Consider the following 26671-nt stretch of genomic DNA (forward strand, 5'->3'; position numbering starts at 1 on the left):
ACTGGGAAAAGGACTGTCTCCACCTTTCTCACCATCTTTGGTGGGTGTGGTTACCAGCCAGATCTGTGACTGCACAGGTACCTGGGTTCCAAATCCCCTCCCCCAGCTGTGATAACTCTGTATAGACACTATCAGCACAAAATCAGCTCTCAGTTGAACAAGAGCGCAGTGCCACCAGGACGCTGCCCACCTGGTGCGATCCTAAGGTGGAGGGCCTGAGGTCCCCCAGCTGAGACCTGATAAGCAAGAGAGGGGAGGGGGCTAACACCCAGGAGCAACTCAGAGAGACCAAGATTAGGGAAGCCCAGACAAGAGAGGGAGAGCTTCAGTCTTCTCACACTGGTTACCTACACCACCCTGAGGGCAGAGAACCAAGCTTGGAATAGACAATTCCACCTACTGAAAGTATGTTAGAAATGCAAAATAATAGCTTTTTGTAATATATAGAAAATTTCAAAGTCTAAAAATTATTCCAAGTACAATATCATGTGGTGTATGTTTTTGTCATTTTACCTTCTTACACACGAACATTTCTGCTGTTAGGACCCTGCTCCCTTGGAACATTTCAGCAATCACTAATGGCAAAAGCAGCTACCACCCATAAGTTCAGAAGATGGAAATTTCCTGGAAGATGTAGAATCTGTGAACGCATTGTCATATTTCGAGGTTTTAAATGCGAAGAGGTAAGATCTTTTTGGAATCACAATTTTTTTCTTTTGCTATATACTTTTTTGTTAGATTTTACTTATTTGGAGATGTGTGTGTCCACACACAAACACACATATGAATATGTTGTCAGGGTCTTGCACATGCCATATTTTTAGAGAGACAGAAAGAAGAAAGAGAGAAAGAGAGAGAGAGAGAGAGACAGAGAGAGAGAGAAATTTTAATATTTATTTTTCAGTTTTCTGTGGACACAACATCTTTTTTTTAATTTTATGTAGTGTTGAGGATCGAACCCATCACCCTGCGCACACCAGGCAAGCGCATTACCGCTTGAGCCACATCCCCAGCCCATCCACCCTTTCTTAAAATTGTGTTTTGAAATGGGTTCTTGCTAGATTGGTCTGGCCTTCAACTTGTGAAATTCCTGTTTCAACTCTCAAGTAGCTGGAATCATGGGCATATGCCATCACACCTGGCTTGCCAATACATTTTTAATAAAGTCCCACAGTTTATTTCTGTAGTTTTCTACTTTGTTTTGCTGTTAAATGCAATTCACAAACCACAAGTAGTACTTTTAAACTTATTTTTGTCGTTATTAGTCTGCCTATAATTTCCTAGTTGTGAATAATTTTAAGGTGAGTCAATAAGTTTTCAAATATCATTTTCTTGTAGTGTCTTATTGTCTGCCATAAAAAATGCATGGCAAACTTAACCATCGTTTGCGGACATCAGAAACTGCAGGGGAAAATGCATTTATTTGGAGAAGAATTGTCCTGTGTTGCCAAAAAGGAGCCAGATGGCATTCCTTTCATCATCAAAATGTGTACTTTAGAAATTGAAAAGACTGCCTTGTGTTTACAAGTATGTTGTTTACTCCTAAAACTCTAAAAACATAAATGCCTTTGTGATTTGTTTTAATGAAAAAGAGACTTTCAGAAAATCAGCACTCTCCATTTGTAATAACTAAATTTATTCACATTTATTTGGAAAAGGTTAATTGATTTAACTTCAACTTGTAATTTTTAAATACTAATAAAAATTGAAGTAGATACATCAACTCTGTCTACATGTCTGCATTTAGCCCTTTGTACTAAAGTAAAATATTGCATTCTGTTTTTCTTTTCTCTTCAAGGGAATTTACCGAGTCAGTGGCAGCAAGGCAAAAATCGCAATTCTGTGTCAAGCTCTGGAAGCCGGAAGGCATTTAGTAGATCTGTCCCAATTTTCGTCACATGACATCTGTGAAGTGTTAAAATATTACATTCAAAAGGTTAAAGTTTTATTCTAAACCTACCATCAAATGCAAACAGCAAAAATATTTTATATTTCATATTTTTCATTGGTATAGACTATGGCATCACCCCCCTCATTATTCTAAGATTTTATAATGATGTACTTTGATGTGGATATATTTCCATCCAGTATTCTGGCCACTCCATGAGCTCTGTCAGTTGTGAGCGCTTTAGTTCTTGGAACTTTTCTTGATTTTTATTGCCATTCTCCCACCCACCATCTGTCTTCGTAATTTGCACTTGAAGCTCCTGTTTGGAGATGTGTGTGTGTGCACATACACAAACACGTATATAAATATTTATAAATTTGTTATTTGCACACATGGGGATTAAAAATTCAGGGTCTTGCAATTGCTTGGCAAGCATACATGTTCTCCAATTCCCTTACCGTTTCTTTATTGCTCTTTTTTTCTTCAAAAACTTTCTAAGACAGTTCCTTGTCTTTTTCTTCCTCAATAAGTAAATTATTCCATTTCTGAGATCATGTTTTAATATTCAAGAAGTCTGATTTTCTATTCTTTTGATAACATTTTTTAAATGATTATATGATGCTCTTTTATTGTGGATATTCATAGATTTTTCTCATTAAGGGTTCTTTTCTCTATTTGGCCTCTAACCTCTGTAGAAATACAATGTGACCCTCATATATAACATTAAATTTTCTATAGCAACATAAAAATTAAAAATAAAGTGAAGTGAATTTTAATATATCATTGAACATTTTGAATATCTAGTTTTTCAAATTATGAGGTATTTTGTTTATTTATTTATTTGCATTGCAGCTCTTCTTCTTTGAAATCTGGTGTCTATTTTTCATTTAGTGCACATCTCAATTTAGATCAGCTACATTTCCAGTGCTCTTCATATCTGACTAGTTGACAGCATATCGATAGCATCATTTTACACCTTCAATTTGTTCTTTTTCTACTCATTTTGATTTTTGTCTTTCATGGTGCCTAGATATATTAGAGTTTGGACTTGAAATCACTTTGGAAGCACTTGAACACATCAAGGCTTTTTTAAAACTTTGAACTTTACTATAAAGTGGTCTAGATGGACTGTTTGGTATGTGCCTAGTTACATGTCTAGTTCCCTTTTCTGGGACTGGTGTGATCTTCTTGGGAAGGCATTTTTTTTAATTGTAGATGGACACGATACTTTTAATTAACTTATTTATTTTTATGTGGGGCTGAGGATCAAACCTAGTGCCTCACACATGCCAGATGAGTGCACTACCATGAGCCATAGCTCTTGTCCCCTAGGAAAGGTTTTGTTTTTTCCTTGCCTAGAGATACAGTACCAATACTGTGGGAGCCAGGGTTACTAAGACTGTAGGATCTGTGCTTTCAGTGTGTATATAGCCAACATATCCCCATTGGAAGACAGTTACCTCTCTGTTCCTTATGTTTGGCAATGCCTCGATTCAGAGAGCCTCTGTATCCCATTGCCCAGAGAAAAAATTTTTAGAGCTTTAGGAAGGAGATTGCCCTAGTACATAAAGTGGAGATAGGATTCTATAGAGAGCTAAGCTTTCTCAGCTGGCCCACCTGCAACCTAACCCAAGATCAGAGGACCTGGTAATGATTGTCCATGTCCCTTTAGGATTCTGAAAAACATGTTGAGTGACAAAGGGTCAGTTCTCTTGGAAATGCTGCATCAGGACTTATTCATCTGCTCTTCTACTTGTGAATTGTTGCTTTTTGTTTTCTCTATTTTCCTAGTCCTTATGAGCCTACTGTAGTTAAGTGGAATTGCAGGAGGGAAAGAAATTAAGTATACATTGCTTGATCTACAAAGTTAGCCCAGGAAACCATTGATAACCCTTTAATCACATTCTACAGACCCCTCAACTGAGAAATGAAGGTGGATACCTTTGAATGACTGGAAGTCTCATAATGTGTCATCCTTAATCTTGTTTAGTCAGTTAGGGAGAGGAGATGAATTGGGTCTAATACAATAAACTTGCATTCTGTTGAGGAATTTTGTATGTCTAAGACTTTCATTTGGAAAGTGTGCTCAATTCTTGCAATAGTGTTAGAGAGTAGCCTTTATCTGACTCATTGACCTAAAGCTCCAAGAGGTGAAGTGACTTGCTTCAGATCCCAGAGTGGTGAAGATAGAAACTGATCACAGGGCAACACCTTCACTCCCCACAGATATTATAGGACATCAGGTAGCTAACAGTTCACTGAATTTTCTATTGTAGATCAGTAGAAACATTGACATTCATTATGGCAGTGGATATTTGTTGTAAGAACTTCTTTTTTTGATCTATTCATGGCAAATCAGCCTGTTTTAAAGTTTCATGAGATGTTGACAGTATGTTTTTGTAGGTCATATTATCTTGTGCTAATCTTCATTCTTCCCAAGTAAAATCTATGCTCTTTAGCACTTTGATATTTTTACCCCTTACTCATAAAATCCATGGGTTTCTGATTCATTTTATAGATTTTGTTCACGATTCTATGTTTGTTCCAGTAAAACAGCTGAAGATTATGCTATTTGGGGGGCAGATGTGAATATAATGTGTTTAGGATAGAGATGAAGAGTTTTAAAATCCCATGATGAAGCTTAAAGCTTAAACTTCATTGAAAGTTTAGAATTTCACTCATTATCTATTAATTTGTTATTAACATAAATATAATTTATAGTCAAGATTTTGATTTGCTTTCTAAGTCACTACTCTACCAAACATATATTTTTTATTTTATGGGCAGGGATGAAGCTCAGTACTAGAGTGCTTGCATAGCATGCTTGAGGTCCTAGGTTCAATCTCCAGTACTGAAAAAGATATCAATAAATACAGATTGACTTTAGATTTTGTTAATCTAAAGGGACATAAAATTAATTGAGTAACTCTCACTTATACTTGACTTTAACAAAGAAAACAGGCAGAAGATTTTTTCAAAATATTTATTTTTTGGTTGTAGCGGGATGCAATACCTTTATTTTATTTATTAATTTTTATGTGGTGCAGAGGATCAAACCCAGGTCCCCGCATGTGCTAGGCAAACACTCTACCTCTGAGCCACAACCTCAGCCCAAAGGTATTTTTAATATAATTTTCTTTCTTTAGCTACCAGAGCCATTGGTTTTATTCCAATGGTACCATGAATTTATGGAGCTTGCAAATATCATCCAACATTTTAACCAAGAGCAGGACACCAAAAGGGACAACTCTGAAGACAACACATCTCCAAATATGTGTATGGAAATCAACCAAATTATTCTCAAAACCAAGGACCTTCTAAGAAAATTGCCACCGTCCAATTTTAACACTCTACGTTACCTTATCATCCATCTTAAGAGGTAAGAATTTTTATACTATCTTAGCCATTTTTAATTGAACAGGGTAATACTATTCAGTACATTTATATTGTTGTGTTATGATTTTCAAAATGATTTTTAGGATGTTCTTATTATGTGTTGAGAGAGGGATACATTGATTATATGTTCATGCAGCAAACATGGTTCCCTCAGATGCTTCCTGTGTGCCAGGCTCTGGCTGGTGAAACTAGGATGGAAACATAGGTTTTCTGCTATTTGTGGGCTTATCCTCTTGGGGTACAGATCTGTACATAACCACAGTTCACCATCCTCCTTTTTCTGGTAGCTGTGCACAGCTTGTAGGTATGCAGAGGAAGTTTTGGGGATAGAGACAGAGCAGAAGAGGCAAATGCCCTTGAGTTCAACTTTAAGAACTGCGGGATGATTTGGTAGAGAATGTGCAGAAGAGCATACGAGGAGAGAGAAACAGACATTGAGACAAAAGAAAGCATTTTGCATTTGAAAAATCTGATTTCATTAGGCTACAATATAGCAAGCAGTAGCAGGAACTGTGCTATCCTTCCTAGAGACTTGATAAAAAATCTTACGGACCTGGCAGATGAGTTGACCATGTAGTTTCTATACCCACTAAAGAACTTGGAATCAGGAATTTCACATATTCAGATTTGCCTGCTACACCTTTCTCACAGCAATTAAGATCTCCTTTTTTAGTTTTTTAAAATTTATTTTCTGTGGCTGGAATTGTAGCTCAGCAGTAGAGCATGTGCAAGGTCCTGGGTTCGAACAGCAGCCCCACATACAAATAAATAAATTAAATAAAAATTTAAAAAAATTTATTAGTTCAAATCAGTTATAAATGACAGCAGAATGCTTTTCAATCCATCGTACACAAATGGAGCGCAAATTTTCATTTCTCTGTACATGATGTAGAGTCATACCACATGTGCCATCATACATGAACTTAGGGTAATGATGTTCGTCTCATTCCACCATCATTCACAACCCATACCCCTCCTTTCCTTTCCTCTCTTGAGCCCAATTAATGTTCCTCCACCACCAGAGACCCATTTATGAATCAATATTTATTTATCAGAGAGAATCTTGGCCTTTGATTTTGGGGGATTGACTTACTTCATGATATTCATGTACTCCTTCCATTTACCTGTAAATGCCATTATTTTATTCTCTTGTAAAGCTAATAGTCCATTGTGTATATATACCACAGTTTTTTTAAACTCTTCATATCTTGAAGGGCTTCAAATTATTCCATGAAATAGAAAAGGAGGAAGCTCTTCCAAACTCATTCTGTGAATCTAGTATCACCCTGATAACCAATCCAGCCAGAGACACATCAAGGAAAGAAAATTTGAGACCCATATCCCCGAAGAACATAGATGCAAAAATTCTCAATAAAATTCTGGCAAATCACATACAAAAACATATGAAAAAAAACAATGCTCCAGGATCAAGTTGTGTACTCCAGGGATGCAAGATGGGTTCGACAAACAGAAATCAATAAATTTAATTCATCACATCAATAAACTTAAAGAGAAGAATCCTATGATTACATCAATTGATGGAGAGAAAGCATTTGACAAAATACAGTACCTTTTCATGTTCAAAACATTAGAAAAACTAGGGGTAGTAGGAATATACCTCAACATAGTAAAAGCTCTTTCTGCTAAACCTAAGGCTAACATCATTCTAAATGAAGAAAAATTGGAAGTATTCCATCTAAAAATTGTTCAACATAATCCTTGCCACTTTAGCCAGAGCAATTAGATGAAAGAAATTCAAGGGAATACAAATAGGAAAAGAAGAACTCAAATTATCATTCTTTGCCAACAAAATAATTTTACACTTGGAGGATCCAAAAAACTCCACCAGAAAACTTAGAATAATAAATGAATTTGGCAAAGTAGAAGGATACAAAATTAATACCCATAAATCAAATGCATTTCTATACATCAGTGATGAATCCTCTGAAAAACAAATAGCAAAACTACCCCATTCACTATATATATAAAAAGCTGTGATATATTACCCATAGATGAATCTAGTATCATCCTGATAGCTAAACCAGGCAGAGACAGATTTCCTTAGATAGTCATAGAAATAACAAGCTGAGAGTGTTTGAAGTAAAACCAGAACATTGATAGTGGCAATGGAACAGAGAGATGTTCAGGAGAGAGAATCATTTAAGCTAGAAAACTAGCTGTGGGCAGCTGGGAGTGTGGCTAGTGAGAGAACACTTGCCTAGCACATGGGAGACACTGGGTTTGATACTCAGCACTGCATAAAAATAAATAAATAAAATAAAGGTATTGTGTCCATCTCTACGTAAAAATTATTTTTTTAAAAAAGAAAACTAACTGGCAGTGACAGAGAAATTGACAGTGATGTTTCTGATTCCAGTATAAGAAACGGGGAATATATCCCACATACAAAGATGGTTAAATTTTTAGAGGTGTTTTTCTTCCTTCTGCTACTGAGTTCAGTAGTTCCTTCGACTTACATGCATTTTATCCTAAAATAGTACTCTGAAACTCAGTTTGGTGTGTGGTAAGTATCATAATGAAACAAAGGATTCTTTCCCTAGACGCACCAACCTTGACCCTTGACAAACGTTTTGTAGTCTTCTATAGCCCGAGTTTTCTCCACCCTTCTCAAGTCATAGGAAACTACCATTAAGGACATCTATTAGGCAAATCTCATACACTTTATGTGTTCTTCCTTTCAGGGTTGTAGACCACTCCGAAGAAAACCTGATGAACTCAAAAAACTTGGGGGTGGTATTTGGACCCTGTGTGATGAGGCCCAGGCCTACAACCACTCCTGGTACCATCTCCTCCTCTATTGCTGCATATGCCAATCAGGCCCTGTTAGTAGAGTTTCTAATTACCAATGCACAGATGATCTTCGATGGGTCCTTAGAGCCACAAAATATTTCATCCAGTACTGACGTTGTTGCACCTTGTGTGGATAAAAGCCCTCCTTCCAAACAGGTAATATCAACAGAACATTCCACAAAGTCACAATATTTTTCTACAAAGCAAGTGAGTTTTGACCATTACAGAATTGGATTAAATATGTGATGTATATGTTAACAAGTTAATAGTCTTTGAACTGTTTGTTTTTGAGATGTGTTTTGCATTTAGTTTAAAATTTTTCTTGTATCAATAGGATATCCACACTGCAGATATCGAAATTAACAATTATGAATTGGCTACATCATTTGAGGAATCAGAATGCAAGCAAAATGCATTGGAAAAATGGGATGCATGTCTCATTGGTGAGTGGTCATGTACCATATATTTTGCATATTTCAAACTTTGCCAAGAAGTCGTGATGAAAAACCAAGGTGAGGGTTGGACTTGTAGCTCAGTGGTAAAACGCTTGCCTTGGCATGTGTGAGGCCATGAGTTGGATCCTCAGTACCATATAAAACAAATAAATAAAGATAAAATATTGTGTCCATCTACAATACTCATCCTTTAAAAAAAAACAAGGTGTATTAATTTGAGGTAAGTTCAAACTTCAAGGTTTTATTAGTTAAGTTTTCTAGCCATGGAGAAAGTTTAATGAATGTCATTTAAATGAATATCATCCTTTGTTTCTTTCTTGTAAAAAGATATCTTGAAATTCATAAATTATTTTTGTTCTCTTTCTGAGATTTGTTTTCACCTTTACTTCTTTGTCATCAATTAAAGTCAAAACAGAAAAAAGCTGGACTCCTGAAACTCAAAAAAATAGACTCCTAAAGTTTTTTGATGTCCCTTTACCTGTGGCCTAACTTTAGCACATTAAGCACACATGTCTTCCATTTTCTCGGCTCCAGTCTTTTTGTTCACTGTTTATTGATTGCTTTATTTCAGTGAATGGTTTCTGGTAAGGGGGTTGAAAACCTTTCATTCATTACTGCTTTAGTAGATCTAAATCCGAATTTTTTAATATATAGCCATAAATGTTAAATTTGATATATAAAATTAATGAAATATCAATGAGTGTAGCCTGAGAAAGTCTGAAAACAAAGACAGTCCATTACCTCTCTGCAAAGAAAAGCACTGGACTCACTGATTCCATTTATATGATTTGATCTTATTAGCACTTCTGTGCTATGATCCTTGGCCTTCTTTAAGCCATAGCTAACAGTCTGAGGAAGGTAAATAATGCCAAGGGTCATGTCCCTAAATTATTGTTGATTCAGGGTTTGAACCTCATCCTCTCTCATTCATAAATGTAACCTTGTTTCGCTGTCCAATGAAATTGGATTCCCAGGTAGGTATAGTAATAACAATAAATAATTTTAAAATATTTGACATTTTCATTACATACCAGGTAATTCTGAGCCTTTTCTTTAGAAGATCATTAACACCACATGCCAACATATCTCCACATAGGAGTTGTCTTGACAGAAGAAGGCAAGTAGGGCTAGTGCACTAGGCTTGCCCAGGGCAGAAATGGAGCTGGAGCTGAGCCAGCACCCAGGCAGCTAGAAGTGGTGCTAGAAGTTCTGCAGGACTGTATTAGTGGATCAGCTGAAAGAGCATCCAAGTCCTCTCTGGTGTGTTGCCCTCAGTATGGACAGAATGTAGCTGGAAAGCAGATTAAGTGACAGGCAAAGTCCTTGGGATTCAGGACATGGCGTTTGTTGGTGTGCAGAATAGTGTTACTCTTCTAGAGTTACCATTGTCTGACTGTTGAAATCAGGAAAGGCTTAACACAGAAAATATTCATTCATGGGTAGTATATTAAAACAAGTTACTACAGGAAGTGTTTTTTTAATTTTATTTTCTTTATGACTATTTGTTTTATTAAGATAAATCTTAAAAAGGAATGCTTTAATTAAAAATGTGCCTTTAATATTGTATGGATTTTTAATTCCTCTGCATAGATGACTGAGAAACTAATGTTGGAAAAAATATGTAAGACTCTGTTGTTTGAGAGAATGCCCATTCACAAATAACCACACTTCCTTATTCACCAAGCTTCTTGAAGTTAAAAACAATCTCTTCTTTTCCAGGTTACAAAGAACTTGAATCATCATCACAAAAGATGGACAATATGTGTAAAACCATGAAACCACTTAGTCTGAAATCTGATGTGACAACAAATGATATACAGAGGCCTATGCCAAGCCCCAAGATCAGATGTTGCTGTTTGCCTGTAGATAGGTTCCATCTTGCAAGCTCCCCTAATGAGAAAAACAGCAGAAATGTGGGAATTGTCAATTCAGACAAGTTTGGCCAGAATCTTACCTTTGGAGGACTTAATAGAAAAGATACCCCTACTAGTTTGGGCTCCCAAATTAATGGTTTTGATCAGCAGATTCCACAAACAACTCAGGGACAACAATGTGAACCAAAGAACTTAACTGGCACGAGTGCAGTGATTGTGCCAAGTGTACTCCAGGAAAAAGTGACAATGAGCATTAAGGTTAGTGGTGACCATTCCAACGGTGCCACACAGCCCAACACGCCAGCCAGTGCAGCAAGAGAGGCACCAGTGAGACTGTCCTCTCATTCTCACAGTCTTGCTCCTGCAAGAGCACCCAGAATACTGCAGCCCCATCTTGGGACAACATTCTACAAACCACCCACCCTGACCAGCAAAGTCAGGGGGACTGAGGAGAGACCAGCTTCACCTTCAGCAGCAGTGCCTCCTAGCACAGCTCTTCCTCCCCTGAGTCATGTGGAGAAATCTGTCCCAGAGGCAGACAGCACATCCGCTTATGCTTTGAAGCCAGCTGCTGAGCCTAAAGAGAACTCTGAGGAGATCGGCCTACCTGACCTCAATCCAATGTGCCAGGGACTCAGGCTCAAACAAATGGAAGAGTTACAAGACCTTGAATTTGAAATGCCACAGTTTGTGTAGTTGTCAAAATTCAGTTTTTCTTTTTCTTGTTTCATTTTTATGCATTTTGTTTATTTTATGATAGAATATTGTAAAAGAACCTCTTTTGTATAGGATTGCCAAAATGTATATTTTGCCTTTTGGCCTTGTATTGTCTTTGCTAGTCATATAGAATGGTAGTGTTTTAGTCATATAGAATGAGAGTGCTCACTGGTATTGTCTTTAAATTCTGTGTTTTTGAAGTTATGCATAAAATAAGTATTATAATTTTAAATTTAAAATAATTTTCTCTATAAAATGTTTCATGTAAATGCATCTTTAATGTATAATATTGTTCTCAACAAATAGGGGCAGTAGGGAAAAATGAGCTTTATTTTGGAGCAAACCTTGTGCTGATTCATAAAATGCTTCTGAATGCAAGTGCCTGAAAAATCTTGATTGGGTATGAATATATTTTTTTCCCACATAATGTTCTAGTGCATCTTTGAACACTTGTGTTGTTATAGCATGTATGGAAGCATTGGCAATTTACTTAACTTTGTTAATATTTACATAGTGGCGTAAAAGCTTGCGAATCTGTGTTTACTAGCATTCTACTTGTTAATTTTTACATATGGTAATTAACAAAATTGTAGAAAGAAAATGCAATTCAATACTAAAAAGTTTGAGACATTGGCAGAGACAACACAGACAGACAGAGTTGAGGCATCTTGAGCGTAAGAGACCTGTAACCTTTCTGCGCTCAGCTGTGGCCTGTTGCTGGATTGCCTGTGACTTCTGGCTTTCTGCTGAGGAGAGCAAGTGGCCAACAGCTAGGGCAAGATGAAGCTCTCTCTGGTGGCCGCAGTTCTGCTGCTGCTCTGTGCAGCACGGCTGAGGAGGAAGACAAGAAAAGGACATGGGTACCCTGGTCGGCATCAACCTGGGGACCACTTACTCGTGCATCGGGGTATTCAAGAATGGCCACTGGAGATCATCTCCAAGAATCAGGGCAACCACATCAGGCTGTCTTATGTGGCCTTCACCCCTGAAGAAGAACGTCTGATCCGCGATACAGTCAAGAAGCAGCTCACCTCCAATCCTGAGAACATGGTCTTCGATGCCCAGTGGCTCATTGGCAGTACTGGGAATGACCCTTCTGTGCAGCAAAAGATCAAGTTCTTGCCTTTCAAAGTGTTTGAAGAGAAACCTAAACCATACATTCAGGTTGATATTGGAGGTGGGCAAACTAAGACCTTTGCTCCAGAAGAAATTCTGCCATGATTTTCCCTAAAATGAAAGAGACTGCAGAGGCTTATTTGGGAAAGAAGTTTACCCATGCAGTGTTACTATACCAGTCCATTTTAATGATGCCAGTGGCAAGCAACCAAAGATGCTGGAACTCTTGCTGGCCTGAATGTTATGAGGATCATCAATGAGCCTACAGCAGCTGCTATTGCTTATGGCCTGGATAACAGGGAGGGAGAGAAGAACATCCTGGTGTTTGATCTGGGTGGTGGAACCTTCTATGTGTCTCTTCTCCCCATTGACAATTTGATGTCTTCAAAGTCATGGCCACCAATAGAGATACTCATCCGGGTGGAGAAGACTTTGACCAGCGTGTTATGGAACATTTCATCGGGCTGTACAAAAAGAAGACTGGCAAATATGTTAGGAAAGAAAACAGAGCTGTGCAGAAACTCCAGCATGAAGTGGAAAAGGCCACGTGCGCCCTGTCTGCTCAACATTAAGCAAGAATGAAAATTGAGTCCTTCTATGAAGGAGAAGACTTTTCTGAAACCCTGACTTAGGCAAAATTTGAAGAGAAAACATGGACCTGTTCTGGTCTACCATGAAGCCTGTTCAGAAAGTACTGGAGGATTCTGACCTGAAGAAGTCTGATATTGATGAGATTGTTCTTCTTGGTGGCTCTACTCAAATTCCAAAGATCAACAACTTGTTAAGAGTTCTTCAATGGCAAGGATCCATCCTGTGGCATAAACCCAGAGGAGGCTGTTGCATATGGTGACACTGTTCAGGCTGGTGTACTCTCTGATGATCAAGATACAGGTGACCTAGTACTGCTTGAAGTATGCCCCTGACACTTGGTACTGAAACTGTGGGAGGAGTCATGACCAAACTGATACCAAGAAACACTGTGGTACCCACCTAGAGTCTCAGATCTTTTCTACAGCTTCTCATAATCAACCTACTGTTCCAATCAAGGTCTATGAAGGTAAAGGACCCTGAAAAAATACAACCACCTTCTGGGTACATTTGATCTCACTGGAATTCCTCCTGTGGGGTCCCCCAGATTGAAGTCACTTTTGAGATACATGTGAAGACAAAGGTACAGAGAACACAAAAAAGATTACAATTACCAATGACCAAAATTGCCTGACACCTGAAGAAATTGAAAAGATGGTTAATGATGGTGAGAAGTTTGCTGAGGAAGACAAAGACTCAAGGAGTGCATTGATACTAGGAATGAGTTGGAAAGCTATGCCTACTCTCTAAAGTATGAGACTGGAGATAAAGAAAAGTTGGGAAGCAAACTTTCCTCTGAAGATTAGGAGACCATGGAAAAAGCTGTAGAGGAAAAGATTGAATGGCTGGAAACCACCAAGAAGCTGACATTGAAGACTTCAAAACTAAAAAGAAGGAACTAGAAGAAATTGTTCAGCCAATTATCAGCAAACTCAATGAAAGTGTAGGCCCTCCCCCAACTGGTGAAGAGGATACAGCAGAAAGAGACGAGTTGAAGACACTGATCTGCTAGTGCTGTAATATTGTAAATCCTAGACTCAGAACTTTCCTTAGGAGAAAACTGAGAGAACTTAAGTCTTTAATGTAATTGGAATCTTCACCTCAAAGTGGAGTTGAAAATGCTATAGCCCAAGTGGCTGTTTACTGCTTTCCATTGGAAGTTGCTCACATGTTTTGGGGAAGAGAGAGAGAGGAGGAATTGGCTATCTTAAAAAACTGGATATAAAAATGTGGGTCAGGATGTGTGTTCACCTCATAAATGTTCTATTTAATGATTGGGTCATGCAAATCTGGTGTAGGAACTTTTTTCTACCATAAGTGACACCAATAAATGTTTGTTATTTAAAAAAAAATACTAAAAGTTTGGAACTGTCATAAAATAAAAATTTGTACAGATAAAGCTAAGGGATAAAACACTATCAGAAGCATTAAAACCATCTAAAGCCAAATAACTAAACTATATAATTTAAATTATAATATTTTTATATATTATATATTATATACTACATATTATAGATTTACATATATCTATATGATATATTATAAGTTGTTAATTTATAATTATACTATAATCCTTATGTTTTATATATTATATAAATATAAATTATACTAATATAATAATTGAATTATTATCATATTAATAATAGAAATTATATTATTATATAATTACATTACAATGAATGCAATATAATATAAATTAATTTAAATCTAAATATATTATATGATATATAATAAATATGTTATATATAATAAAATAATATTTATATATTAAGTTTATATATTATTTTATTATGTGTTTATAATAATATGTATTTCATATATTATATATAATTTATATTAAAGAAAACAATATGAATCATAAACATTTTGATATGTAATATATAATCTATATAATATTTATTTATCTATTTATATATTAATATATATAATTTATATATAAATATATAAGTATGTTATGTAAATATATTATATAAATTATATATGATATATTATCATTAATATATAATAAGTTTATATATTAATATACATAAAATATGTATAATTTATATATTTTTATTTTATTATATATAATAAAATAAATGTATTATATATAATATAATATAAATTGGAATGTTATATAATTATATTGTTTTTAATTTGTATTATATATGTATTATATATTTATATAATATATTTATATAATATTATAATTTATATTATATACATAAATTATATCTTATTTGACTTTAGATGATTTTAATACATTTGATAGTTTTTAACCTCTTAACTTTATCTGTATAAATTTTTATTTTATGACATTTTTAACCTTTTTTGTATTTTTTAAAATGGTCTTTAAAAACGCTTGCTTCAGATACTTTTAATTTCAATGCATTTTCTCTTGACATTATGAAGGTTTGGTTAAAACCATTCCTTTGGATGTATGCCTCTAATACCAATAGCTTGGGAGGCTGAGACAGGTGTATCTCAAATAGAAAGCCAGCCTTAGCAATGGCAAATCTCTTAGCAACCATTTCTTTAAATAAAATTCAGAATAACACCGGGGATGCGGCTCAATAGTTGAGTGTCCCTTAGTTCAATTTCCAGTACCCCCCCAAAAAAATCCTTTTGTATGAAATGTTTTGACTAATAAATCACGTTGCATACTTTCTCTACTTGGACTATCAACCAGTGAAAACGTATATGTCATTCGAATTGAGCAATAATTTATTTAAGTTCATTTTGAGAGTACAGTAAGTCACATTGTTTGCAATTTGAGAGATGTAGATGACTGAATGTGTTTCACTTATAAAATACCCAGTTTTTAGAAACTAGTCCATTCCTGTTATTTTCTGGGTTTCATCATCTTGCCTAAAATATGATGTAAAAGGGACAAAAATAAAATAGCCTTCTTTGGTATGTGTGAACTATATTGTGAGTCAATGTTTTTGTATGATCATATTATACTTGATAAAAATTATATGTACAGGTTTATACACACATTATTATATGTAAATTATTTCAAGTACAATAAGTTATTTTGGCTTCTCTGAAATTGTTGCCTCTTGGAGTATGATACTTTAAGATTATTAACTATTGACCCAGTGGTCAACACATGGGCTCATCACTTGACTATGATATAAAATGGGTTTTAGGGCATGTTGTCTTATAGTTCTCCATAACATTAAGGACTAAATAGAAATGAGCAAATGGCCTTTTTAATGGTAAAGACATTTTGTAGCCTTCCTTATACAAAGTACAAGAATAAAATTGGTTTGAAAACTTAAAAATAAAATCAGATCTAACATTTATTGAGCTTTCTTTGTGTATTTACACTTTACCGAGTTGAAATTTCACAGCAACCTCTAATGGATAAGTAAGCATTTTATAATTCCTGTGTTACACATGAGGAAACTGAGGCTTAGCTGAGTGACATGCTTTTAGTTTTCAGAGATGCAGCAAGCAGAATTGAATCTCAAATACAGAGTTGTGAAATTTTGATTAGTGCTTCTTTTTTTGGGTACCAGAGAGCCACATCCACAACCCTATTTTGTATTTTATTTAGAGCACGGTCTCACTAAATTTTTTAGCACCTTGCTTTTGCTTTTGCTGAGGCTGACTTTGAACTTGCAATTCTCCTGCCTCAGCCTCCCAATGGGATTACAGGCATGAGCCAATGTGCCTGGTTAGTTAGTGCTCTTAATGAATGTGATCACTAAATAATAGCAGGAAACACTGAACAATAGAAAATGCATCTTTCGATGTTTTTACTGTAAAATACACTTACAATTTGCCATTTAGACCATTTTGAAGTGTACACTTAAGTAACACTAAGTATATTCACATTGTCCAAGATGGTGTGTATTGCTGCGTCATTGGATGACAGAAAGCAGAAGCAGGGAAAGGGATGTGAATGACGTATGAAGCCTCTTATATAAGGGCATTCATTCTGTTAAAAAATATAGAGCCCCATGACCTAATCACATGTTTTGACTTATAAATCACATTCCATACTTTTTCTACCTGTACTATCAACCAGTGAAAATGTATATATCATTAGAATTGAGAAATAATTTAAGTTGATTTTGAGAGTATAGTAAGTCTCATTGTCCGTTTTGCTGCTGTCACAATGGTGATTGTCACAACATGTACATATGGGAAGAACATATTCAGACCATAGCAACCATGTTTAATACACTGTAAAGAGAAATGTTTCTGGGGAAAGAATGTTGGTTTAAATCATGTGGAAAGTTTTTTCTAACTCTGAACCTAAGACTGTAGGGTAAATAGACCTTGATTCTAGTTGGGCTGTTTCCAAATATGTGTCCATACACATGGCAGTGCACTGTGCTGATGCAGCTTGCATCCTGAGGTTTCAGCTACCAGCCAGGGATCACTGCACTGTGCCCCTGATCCCATCTTTTTCTCGCTGCTAACATGAACTGATGTCACTATTGGATTGTAGGATTTAAGGACTGTTGTGTAGTTTGAAGCTTTAGGTGGTTGATATTTAATTATAATAATTAAACAAACATTTAATGACAATTTACTATATACCATCACTATGCTAGATAACAGAGACAAGACAATCTTTAAACACACTTATTGAGCTGGAATAAAGCTCACAGTTAAGTGCTTGCCTAACATGTGCAAGGCTCTGCCTTCAATTTCCAGTACTAAAAAAAAAAACAAAAAAACCTTTCTGTATTTGTGGAACTTACAAATAAATACTATCAAGAATTGGGAGCTAACTCTCAGTGGATTCTATTTTCACATTTGAAAAAGTCAGATTTGTTTAAGTACCATGTTTTCAAGAAAAAAATAGCAGAATGTCCTGTAAATAAAGTCTGAGAATAGGAGTAAACTTTTAAATTGAAGCTAAAATTATGTAATTTGTACTATTTCAAAAATGTTATTTCCCATTTGTAAAATTCTTATCTTCCCCTTGGAACTGCAGAGTGAACCCTGGGGAGCTTAACCACTGAGTCACATTCATAGATCTTATTTTTTCAGATAGGATCTCACTAATTTTTTGAGACTGGCTTATGATCCTCCTGCCTCACACTCCCAAGCCTCTGGGAATAAAGGCATGGACCTCCCATTCCTAAAATTGTAATTATCATATTTATGCAGCGAGCTTTCTTTCAGGAGACTTTAATTGAAAACTCTCCTGAAGGCTGGGATGTGTTTCAGTGGTAGAGCACTTTCCTTGCATGCTGAGGCCCTGGGATTGAGCTCCAGTGTCAGAGAGAAGAAAGGACAGAAGGAAGGAAGGAAGGAAGGAAGGAAGGAAGGAAGGAAGGAAGGAAGGAAGGACAGAAGGAAGGAAGGAAGGAGGGAAGGAAGGAAGGAAGGAAGGAAGGAGGGAAGGAAAAAAGGAAGGAAGGAAGGAAGGAAGGACAGAAGGAAGGAAGGAAGGAAGGAAGGAGGGAGGGAAGGAAGGAAGGAAGGAAGAAAGGAAGGAAGGAGGGAAGGAGAGTAAAGGGGGAAAGGCAAAGGGGAAAGTGAGGGAGAGAGAAAGGAAAAAGGAATGGAAGGAAGGAAGGATTAAAGAAAGAAAGGCAGGTAAGGAAAAAGATCAGGAAAAAATTATAATGAACACCAATTAAAATGTCTTCTGCTAACCTACATATTAGTCATTCAATACAGGAACCAAAACCCTTGTATGACTATTTAAATTAATTAAAATTCTACAAAATCAAATTTCAGTATCTCAGTACCACCACTTATTTCAAGAGCTTAGTAACCACATGGGCTGGTGGCTATCATACCTGACAGTGCAGTGCAGATACTGTACATTTCTGTCATGGCAGAAAGGTCTATTGGACACACTGATAAAGAGGAAGCATCACATCAAGATACTGGTATTGTGGATGTGTTAAAGAATAGTCAATAAAATTAAACACCATACATGTTAAAAAAAAAACCAGCAAATTGTGACCTACAAGAGGACATCCTGAAACCAATAAAAAAGGACCTTCTTAACAAGCCAGTCGAATCAGCAGCATCTCATTCATGATGTTGGCAAAATAACATCATTTGGAAAGTAGCCTCTTTGCTGTGTATATACAAAAAAGCATCGTAATGAGTTTAAAAGTCCCAACTCTTGTATACAAATCTGGGTTGATTATCAATTCAATGTTACAAATAGAAAACCAACCAGGAAAACTCCTTCATCTAATGCATAATAACACAGCACTGAAATAACAGACTGGAAATTCTTCCATGAAACAAAGCCAAGTGAGGGGTGTGTTAACACAGTGAAAGTTCTTTCTTGACTAACTGCTCAACAGGGGTCAAACTAGACTTTTGAAATTCATAAGGAACTTTCTAACTTTTTTTGACTGTGGTCTGCCTTTAGTGAATATACATATGTGAATATACTTTTTTAACTATATTTCACTCAATTTTTTCTAATATATTTTTGTTGTAAGAGTTCATAAACACTGATTTAAAAAACTACTTCTTGCTACTGCAGTTCTATATACTAGTAGAGCTAACTTCCAATTGATATATGAAAATAGGGTCCTATATGATATCTTTGATCTTAAATCTGGTATCAGTAATCATAGGGTCTAAAAACCCTGCACTGATGTTTAGTAATTCCTATTTATTACATGCTGGGCATTATACAAAGTGCTTAATTCCATTTATTTTATTTACTTCTGTAACAACTCTGTGTTATGAAGTAGGTAGTATTAATCCTATAGCCTAACAGGCTGATCTTGGTATAATAATATGCTCCAAATGAGTCGTTCAGTCAGAATTTGAACCCAGCTAGCTTCCATTAATTTTACTATCACAAGATCTGGAGCACCTAATGAGGAATATTAAGAAAAGATAAATTAAAATTTTTAGTTTTGACTGCTTATTACATACCAAGTAATTCTAAGCCTGTTCCTTAGTAGATCATTAAGACCACATGCCAACATATCTCCACACAGGAGTCAGTCTTGACAGAGGAAGACAGGTAGGGCTAGTGCAGTGGACTTGCCCAGGGCAGAACTGCAGCAGGAGCTGAGCCAGCACCCAGGCAGCTGGCTGCAGAGCCTGCACTCTTCCTGGTGCTAGAAGTTCTGCGGGACTGTAAATATGTTCTGGTGTTTACCATCCAACCACAATGGCTCAGCTCCCTTCTGTCAATGTGGAGAAGGGCCCAGGAGAGCAAATCACATGAGCAGTGCCTGGGAACCAGGGAAGAGAGGCCAGCAGCCTCAGGTGAAGAAGGAGGTCAATTATGATGATGACCTGCAAATGATGCTGGCGTGCACCTGTCTGCAAACCACTGTACACCAAAATGCATTGCTTATTTGGGGAGTTTTCTTTGTGGGAGGAAGGATGGTAGGGCTTCCAGTCAGACTTCTTGCTAGCATCTCTTCTCCCTAGAAATGTTTACTATAAATGAGAATAATCATACCCGGGATCACCATGTTTAATCAAATTTGTATTGGAGATCCTCATGAGTAAAATATAATGAGAATAAAAGAAAGTAAAAGAATGGAATACTAAAATATAGAAAGCTTAAACTTGCATTATTTTCAAATGATGACTATTTTTTTATATTTTTTATTTATTTTTTATTTTTAGATGGACACAATATCTTTATTTTATTTTTTTTAATGTGGTACTAAGGATCGAACCAAGTGCCTCCCACATGCCAGGCGAGCACACTACCGCTTGAGCCACATCCCCAGCCCAAACTATTTATATTTTGAAAAAAAAAATGTAATCTCCAGAAAGATTCTTGGAAATACCTATAGAAATTGTCAAAGTTCCTGAATAAAAGCTTGAGGTATAAAAGTAAAAATAAAGTTTTATATTCCAGTGGCAAATGATTAGAAATTGTGATTGAACAGGATATACTATTTACAATAGTATCAGAGACTGAAAATGCCTAAATAATCAAAAAATAGACTTAAGACTTCTGTAGATAGATTATAAAATTTTATTAGGGGATGTTCAAAAGAACATAAATACATAAAAGCATATACTACATTTGGCAATATAAGACTTAGTCTAGGCCATTTTTAAAAGTATTTTTAAGGTAGCCAGGTGTGGTGGTGCAAACATGTAATGCCAGCAGCTCAGAACGCAGAGACAGGAGGATCATGAGTTCAAAGCTAGCGTCAGCAAAAGCAGGCACTAAACAATTCAGTGAGACCGTGTCTCTGAAACAAAATACAAAATAGGGCTGGGGATGTGGCTCCATGGTAGAGTGCCCCTAAATTCAATCCCCAGTACATCCTCCCCCTCAAAAAAAAGAATTTTGAAGGCTAAAACACCATGATATCTAAAGAGGAACCTGGAGTGGGTCTGGCCTATCAATTAACTCTTTAGCTATTATTATTATAAATTAAGCTATTGTCATTATAAAGTTGTTCTGATTAAAATAGTATAATGCTAGTAGAAATTACATTAAGTACAAATATGTACAAATTACATTAAGTAAAAAAAGTAGAAATTACATTAAGTACAAAACTACTTTGATGTAACAGCAATCTCCTATCAATTAGACATTCCCTGTTGCATGGAAACACAGAGGCTCACAAAACAACTCAGCATTCTAGAATCACAGAGTTGTTGAAGAATTTAAAAATGTTCAGTAAAATGCAAGAGGAAATTCATTGCAAAATTACACACTAGGGTAGTGTGCAAGAAGAATGCAGAATGGAAGCAATATACAATCTAAATGTCTGAATGTTCTATTCCTCATGACATACCCACTCCCATGCACACATTAGGCTTTCTCAGTAACAATGTAAGAGGTCAATTGTGAGGACCAGACTGAAGGTAAGCAAGGCTTCTCAGCAGAGGGAGTTTTCCAAGAGCCATGCACTCTTGCTCTTTTGGGAGATGCAAGGGCAACGCTATTGGTCAAAGCCACAATTCTCTCTTTTTTAAATTTCTAATTTGTTTCAATTAGTTATACATGACAGTAGAATGCACTTATATACTTTGATATATCATACGTAGATGGGATATAATTTCTCTTTTTCTGAGTGTACATATTGTAGAATCACATTGGTTATACAGTCACATATATATAAAGTATAATGTCTGTTTCATTCTACTATCTTTCTTATCCCCATATCCCCTGCCTTCCCCTCCTTTCTCTTACCTCTACCTAAGGTAACACTATTTTTTTTGCATTACAATTCTTAATACACATATATACCACAATTTTTGTATTTCTGTTTGTATATAAAGTATGTGGACACCCAATTCAAGTCTTCATACATCACATTTCACCATCCTTGCTAATCCCCTGCCCCCTCCCTTTCTCTCCCACCCCTCTACTCTATTTCTCCCATGCTCTGCCTCCCAACCCCACCATGAGTCAACCTTTTTATATCAGAGAAAACATTCAGTATTTGCTTTTTGGGGGGAATTGACTGACTTCACTTAGCATTATCTTCTCCAGTGCCATCCATTTACATGCAAATGCCATGGTTTTGTTCTTTTTAAATACTGAGTAAAATTCCATTGTGTATATATGCCACATTTTTTATCCATTCATCCACTGAAGGACATCTAGGTTGGCTCATGTCTATTTCATTCTAATATCTTTATGATCCCCACATCCCTACCTTCCCCTCCTTTAGCTATTGTGAACTGTGCTGCTATAAACATTGATGTGGCTGTGTTGTTGTAGTATGCTGTTTTTAAGTCCTTTGGATATAGTCCGAGGAGAGGAATAGCTGGGTCAAATGGTGCTTCCATACCTCCATACTGTTTTCTATATTGGCTGCACCAATTTGCAGTCCCACCAGCAATGTATGAGTGTACCTTTTTCCCCACATCCTCACCAACACTTACTGTTGTTTGTCTTCTTAATAACTGCCATTCTGACTGGAGTGAGATGATATCTTAGAGTGGTTTTGATTTGCATTTTTCTGATTGCTAGAGATGATGAGCATTTTTTCTTATATTTATTGATTGATTGTATATCCTCTTCTGAAAAGTGTCTGTTCAGGTCCTTAGCCCATTTGTTTGGGTTATTTGTTTTTCAGTGTTTAGCTTTTTGAGTTCTTTATGTACCCTAGAGAGTAGTGCACTATCTGATATGTGAGGTGTAAAGATTTGCTCCCAGGATGTAGGCTCTCTGTTCACCTCACAGATTGTTTCTTTTGCTGAAAAGAAACTTTTTAGTTTGATTCCATCCCATTTATTGATTATGGGTTTTAATTCTTGTACAGTAAGAGTCTTATTAAGGAAGTTGGGGCCTAATCCCACATGATGAAGATTAAGGCCTATTTTTTTCTTCTATTAGATGCAGAGTCTCTCACAACTCTCTTTACAATACTGAGTAAGTGGTAATTATTTTACTTGGGTAGACTTTTCATAGGGTCAGAATAGATGTCATGAAAGAAAGAGAGCTGTCCATCGGTGGGGGACAGGTCTCTGCTTCATGGCTACTTAGTGTTGAGTGGGTTCTATAATCAGTGTTCTGATACTCCCACATTAAAAAAAATATGTCCAACATATATTCTTCCCAAGAAAAGCTCTATCACACAGGTTACTATTATTACCCTTCTATAAAAGTGGATGTCTTATGATCATATTTTTTCTTTTTACTCTGTAGTGGAAGGAAACATTCTCAACCGATGTAGCAAGAATCATCTATCAATAGAATAAAAACACAAGTTTATCAACACATTCTTAAGAATCTCAGAAACAGAACTGTCCACATGGACAACTTGGATTCATGATGGAGATGGCATCATAGAGAAGTAGGAAAAGAGATAATTACTTAACAAATGGGACTGGAGAATTGACATTCCAGAAATAAAATACACACTTGCATTCCCACATCATTCCATATGCATGGTCAACTCTAGATATATTAACCATGTTAATATTTTAAAAGTAAATTTTAGAATGATTAGTGGAAATTATTGTAGATAGCTTTTAAAACACATGAAAACACATGATCACATGAGAAAAGATTATTAATTTGAGCACATAAAATTAAAAACATCTTGGGTTGGGGCTGGAGCTCGGTGGTGGAGTGCTTGCCTACCATGTGCAAAGTGCTGGGTTTGATTCTCAGCACCACATAAAAATAAATAAATAAAATAAAAGTATTGTTTCCAAATATAACTAAACAATATTTTTTAAAAACATTAAAGACATCTGTATGTCCAAAGATGTCTTAAACAGGAAGACCAGGTGCTGCGGGGGAAAAAAAGTGCCCAGCGAAGATGCTGCTGGACTTGTGGGAAGAGCCTAAGGAGCAGCTGGCCTTCCTGCAGAAGTGGTAGTGGAGCTTGAGTGGATCGGGGTGGAGTTCCTGAGGCCAGGGACCATGCCCAAGGTCTACGAGGGCGCCGCCAGGAAGCTCAACGTGAGCAGCAACACTGTCCAGCATGGTGTGGAAGGGTTGACCTACCTGCTCACCAAGAGCTCCAACTCATGATTTCTGAAATGGATTTCCAAGACTCTGTTTTTCTTCTGGGATTCTCTGAAGAACTGAGCAAATTATTGCTTCAGCTTTACCTGGACAACAGAAAACAGATCAGGACTATTCTGGGTGAACTGGCACCCAGCCTTCCTAGTTACCACAGCCTTGAGTGGCGACTACATGTACAACTTGCAAGCAGAAGTCTCAGGCAACAGATTCAGCCAGCAGTGACTATCAAACTACACCTAAATCAGAATGGAGACCACAACACCAAAGTTCTGCAGGCAGACTCAGCCACCCTACTGCATTTAGTTCAGCAACTGTAACAATCCTTGGAGGAGATGAAAACAAACCACTGTAGGAGAGTAGGTCACAACATCAAGGAGGACCAAGTGTTAAGGTCCTAATGCCTTGACTCATTTGTGAATGGATGAAATTCCGGAATTACTTTTCAGAATTAATTTTTATTAATTGGTGTTGATAAATGCATCTAGATTCCATGAAATTCCTTTTCGTATTCCAGGATATTGAGGTCATGGTCAGAAGCTCAATCAGGTTCCTTTTCTGGTGCTAAATGTGGTCAGCTTCTTGACAGATTGAAATGGAATTTTGTATTTTCAATGTGTAAATAGGATTGAATCAACTAGAAATAAATCTATACTGTTCATATCTTCTGTATATATAAGTAATACCCCGGTTTTGGTACATTTTTGTCTGCTTAACTAGCATTTTCCTCCTTATTGATCAATTTTGAGAATAAAATTTACAGCTAATTCCTTTCCTGTTCAGAGTATTTATAAATAGTACAATATTTCTGACTTTTAAAAGCATCTCATGATGTTACTAGCTACAGAATAATGTAAAGTGAGTATGAGTTTTTTAAATTATATGCCCATATAGTTATGGAAAGTTCATGCATTTTTCTTTGAATGTAAACATAAGTAGTTTTTACCATATTGCTGAAGTTTGACTTATGGTTCATTGACTTAAGTAGTACTCAATTTTGTGTGATTGTTAATAATATTTCCACAAGGATTAATTTTTCCCATATACCCAAAGCAACTAAGAGACACACTGTCATTTACATTTGTAAATAATGGATACAAGAATAATGTAATCAATGCTTGATTATACGGGGGAAATGATGTCTTAAACTAAAAATGTTTAGAAATTTAAGAATATATTTTCAATATAACTGATAGAGTTTCAATATAATTAACACACTTGAAAATTAAAAATATGTAAAGATAACCTACAAATTGGTAAGAAAAATATAATTAATCTAGTTAAAAATGACCAAAATATATGACCAGAAATTTTACAAAGGAATACAAATGACTATCAAACACAGAAAAGGAATGTAACATTATCAATAACAATAAATATAGACCTCATAATGAAACAGCTTCTGAAGGTTTTATTGCCAACAGCCTAGAGACCGTGAGAAAGTGCCTGGACACCTCCAGGGAGACTAGACCCAGGGCATCTCACATGTGATCGACACTTGTAGCAACTGTTGCTGCTTCTAGGAAGAGAGCTGGGTGTGGTCCCTGGGCTGACCTCTCGTATGCCCTGTGACCAGCAGCCATATTCCCAGCACATATACCAGGGACAGTCCCACACAAGGGAGGCCTGTGCCTGAAGCTTGTAGCAATGAGGTTCAGAGCAGCAAAACCCTGGAGACCTCTCAAAAGTGCATAAGCAGGAGAGTGAGCAAGGCAACCAGGAACATCCACAGGCTGACTCCAGTCAAAACCAGTGAGCACAGTGGGTGAGTTTAAGGACCACCACTCTTTGATGGCTATTTTTATGTGTCCAGCTGGCAAGGTTATGGTCCCCAGTTGTTTGGTCAAGCATAAGTCTAGATGTGGAAAAATACTTCTTAGCTGTGATTAACATTGACTTTGAGTAACACAGGCCACACTTTATAGTGTAGGTGGACCTCATCTAATCAGTTGACAGCCTGAGGAGCAAGAACTGAGGTTCCTAAAGCAGAAAAGATTATTCTCAAGGCTGAAACATAGAAGACTCACCTGAGTTTTCAACCTGCTAACTTATGGAATTGACTGGAGATTGCAGCATCTACTGTTTCCTAAATTTCCAGCCTGCTGACAAGTGCCATGGATTTCAGATGGTCTGTTCCCATAATATGAAACAACACATCAAAACTAATCTCTCTCCCATTCTCTCTCCTTATCTCTTCCCAGACTACACAGAATGCAGATACATTCAACAGAATATTTTTGTTAAAGGATCACTAAAATGTTATACATTTATATGCATTTGTACACACACACACACACACACACACACAAACAAACACATACACATATAATGTTAGGAATACTAACAGCTTCAATAAAACCTTAAAGAAAGTGAGAGAATAAGAACTCCTAAAGGTGAAAGGAGGCAGGGGAAAGCATATACTTCCATGACAGTTGTTACACTT

The 26671-nt window shown here is 36.3% G+C and overlaps 1 protein-coding gene, 1 long non-coding RNA gene and 2 pseudogenes across 2 annotated transcripts in view; 3 read left to right on the plus strand and 1 right to left on the minus strand.

Moving 5' to 3' along the window:
- LOC144368435 (uncharacterized) overlaps positions 1 to 26671 on the minus strand; it is a 188697-nt gene that overhangs the window by 103048 nt on the left and 58978 nt on the right. The gene's annotated exons all lie outside the window — the stretch shown is intronic.
- Positions 3012 to 8347, plus strand: LOC144368187 (rho GTPase-activating protein 29-like). The gene is made up of 3 exons (XM_078026847.1): positions 3012 to 3023; positions 5035 to 5267; positions 7987 to 8347. The coding sequence occupies exons 1-3, from the start codon at positions 3012 to 3014 to the stop codon at positions 8339 to 8341; spliced, it is 600 nt and encodes a 199-aa protein (XP_077882973.1). The 3' UTR covers positions 8342 to 8347.
- Positions 8595 to 11184, plus strand: LOC144368188 (rho GTPase-activating protein 29 pseudogene; annotated as a pseudogene).
- On the plus strand, positions 24023 to 24629 carry LOC144368189 (COMM domain-containing protein 2 pseudogene; annotated as a pseudogene).

This window comes from Ictidomys tridecemlineatus, chromosome 11 (genome assembly GCF_052094955.1).
Source record: "Ictidomys tridecemlineatus isolate mIctTri1 chromosome 11, mIctTri1.hap1, whole genome shotgun sequence".
Lineage (NCBI taxonomy): Eukaryota > Metazoa > Chordata > Mammalia > Rodentia > Sciuridae > Ictidomys > Ictidomys tridecemlineatus.